The following is a 1,362-nucleotide window of genomic DNA, read 5'->3' on the forward strand; positions in this document are numbered from 1 at the left end:
AAATGATTAAACTAAAAAGGTAATAACATGGTGATACAAGCTTGCAGTTAAAGAAGTAAAACTATGTCTTATCATTTAAATGGAAATAAATAAAACACTTCTCTATTCTGTGGTAGTTGAAGCACATCAGAATCAAGTTACATCAACCGGCTTTTGGACTTGGGCTCCCTAAGGCACATCTCCACTCTGTGCTACAAGGAAGCCATGAGTCCGAATCAGTCAGTGGCAATGTATTTAGTTTGGTTTATACAGAGGTACGCAATGAAGACCGGGTTACGAAGCGTTCACAAGTTGTAAACCCATGATTCATAAAATGAGCCTTTATCAACTTGGGTTCTTTCAGATAATTTAGTCCTGATGCCCTCAGATAGCATGAGCACATATGGATAGTTTTTGTAAAAACCCACACTTTTACACACTTATTCCTTTACACCTCTATCCTTGGTACTCCAATGGCAAAGCCGAGTAGCCGGGAGAGAGATCTAACAGCTCCCATGCTGGAAATGTTTCTTCTCCATCCCTTTAGATAGAGAGTGCTCCTCCCTAAGGCAACAGCTCTGATAATACTGCTAATGTACTTTTCTTTTTGTTCCTGTGATCTGTGAAAAATTTCACTCCAAGCATTTATCATGTCCCATGGTTCAGATGGCAAAGAGTCACTCAGAGCATATTTACTTTCTTTTTCATTTCTGAGTAGGGTAACCATAATTTATCACCAAATGAGGAGACTTTTGAAAGTGAAAGGGGGCACCATTTATAATTATGCTGGAATGACTGGTGTAAATTGGGCCATCTGGTCACCCGAGTTCTGCGGCACTGCCCAACTGTGAAGCTGACAAGCCCAAAGAGCTAGCTTTCCAAAGTCAAGCAGGACTTGCAAAGCATCACGGTTGGTTTTGCTTCATCTAATCCCACCCCTCTCACCCCCACTGTCTCGGGAGCTGTCCTTGCAGATGACAGCCCTAGTTCAAGCAGCACAATGAAAACCTAGAACTTACTTTTTAATTCTTTCTCCAAAAGAAGCGATTTCCTCTAAGATGTTTTGAACAGTTGAAACAATATCCTGGACCATATAGATTCTTTCAATGAGTCCCTTTTTCTCAGATTCCTAGGAAACATAAAGGCAAGATATGACTGAGTTATTTCATTTCTATTGCCCCGCTAGAAAAAGTTTTATACCATGCAGTAGTAATGTAGTTTTGATTAGCAGAAAATCTTAGAGAGATAAATCACATTTTTCCAAACTTGAACATTTATTTGAAACCTAGGCCAAGATCCATTACACCCCGCTTGGTATATTGCTCTGCTGCCCACCTTTCTATCTTCTAATTCTTCCATCTTCTGCATCCAAGTCATGTCATC

The 1,362-nt window shown here is 40.1% G+C and overlaps 1 protein-coding gene across 2 annotated transcripts in view; it reads right to left on the reverse strand.

Annotated features, from left to right (window-relative positions):
* The window catches only part of MCTP2 (multiple C2 and transmembrane domain containing 2), a 217,931-nt gene that overhangs the window by 22,416 nt on the left and 194,153 nt on the right, over positions 1-1,362 (reverse strand). For both annotated transcript variants that reach the window (XM_004709888.2, XM_045296475.1), the window contains one exon: positions 999-1,108. In XM_004709888.2, coding sequence (XP_004709945.1) covers positions 999-1,108 — 110 coding nt within the window. The remainder of the gene's footprint in view (positions 1-998; positions 1,109-1,362) is intronic.

This window comes from Echinops telfairi, unplaced genomic scaffold, assembly GCF_000313985.2.
Source record: "Echinops telfairi isolate 266 unplaced genomic scaffold, ASM31398v2 ScPeMD7_7409;HRSCAF=8447, whole genome shotgun sequence".
Classification (NCBI taxonomy): domain Eukaryota; kingdom Metazoa; phylum Chordata; class Mammalia; order Afrosoricida; family Tenrecidae; genus Echinops; species Echinops telfairi.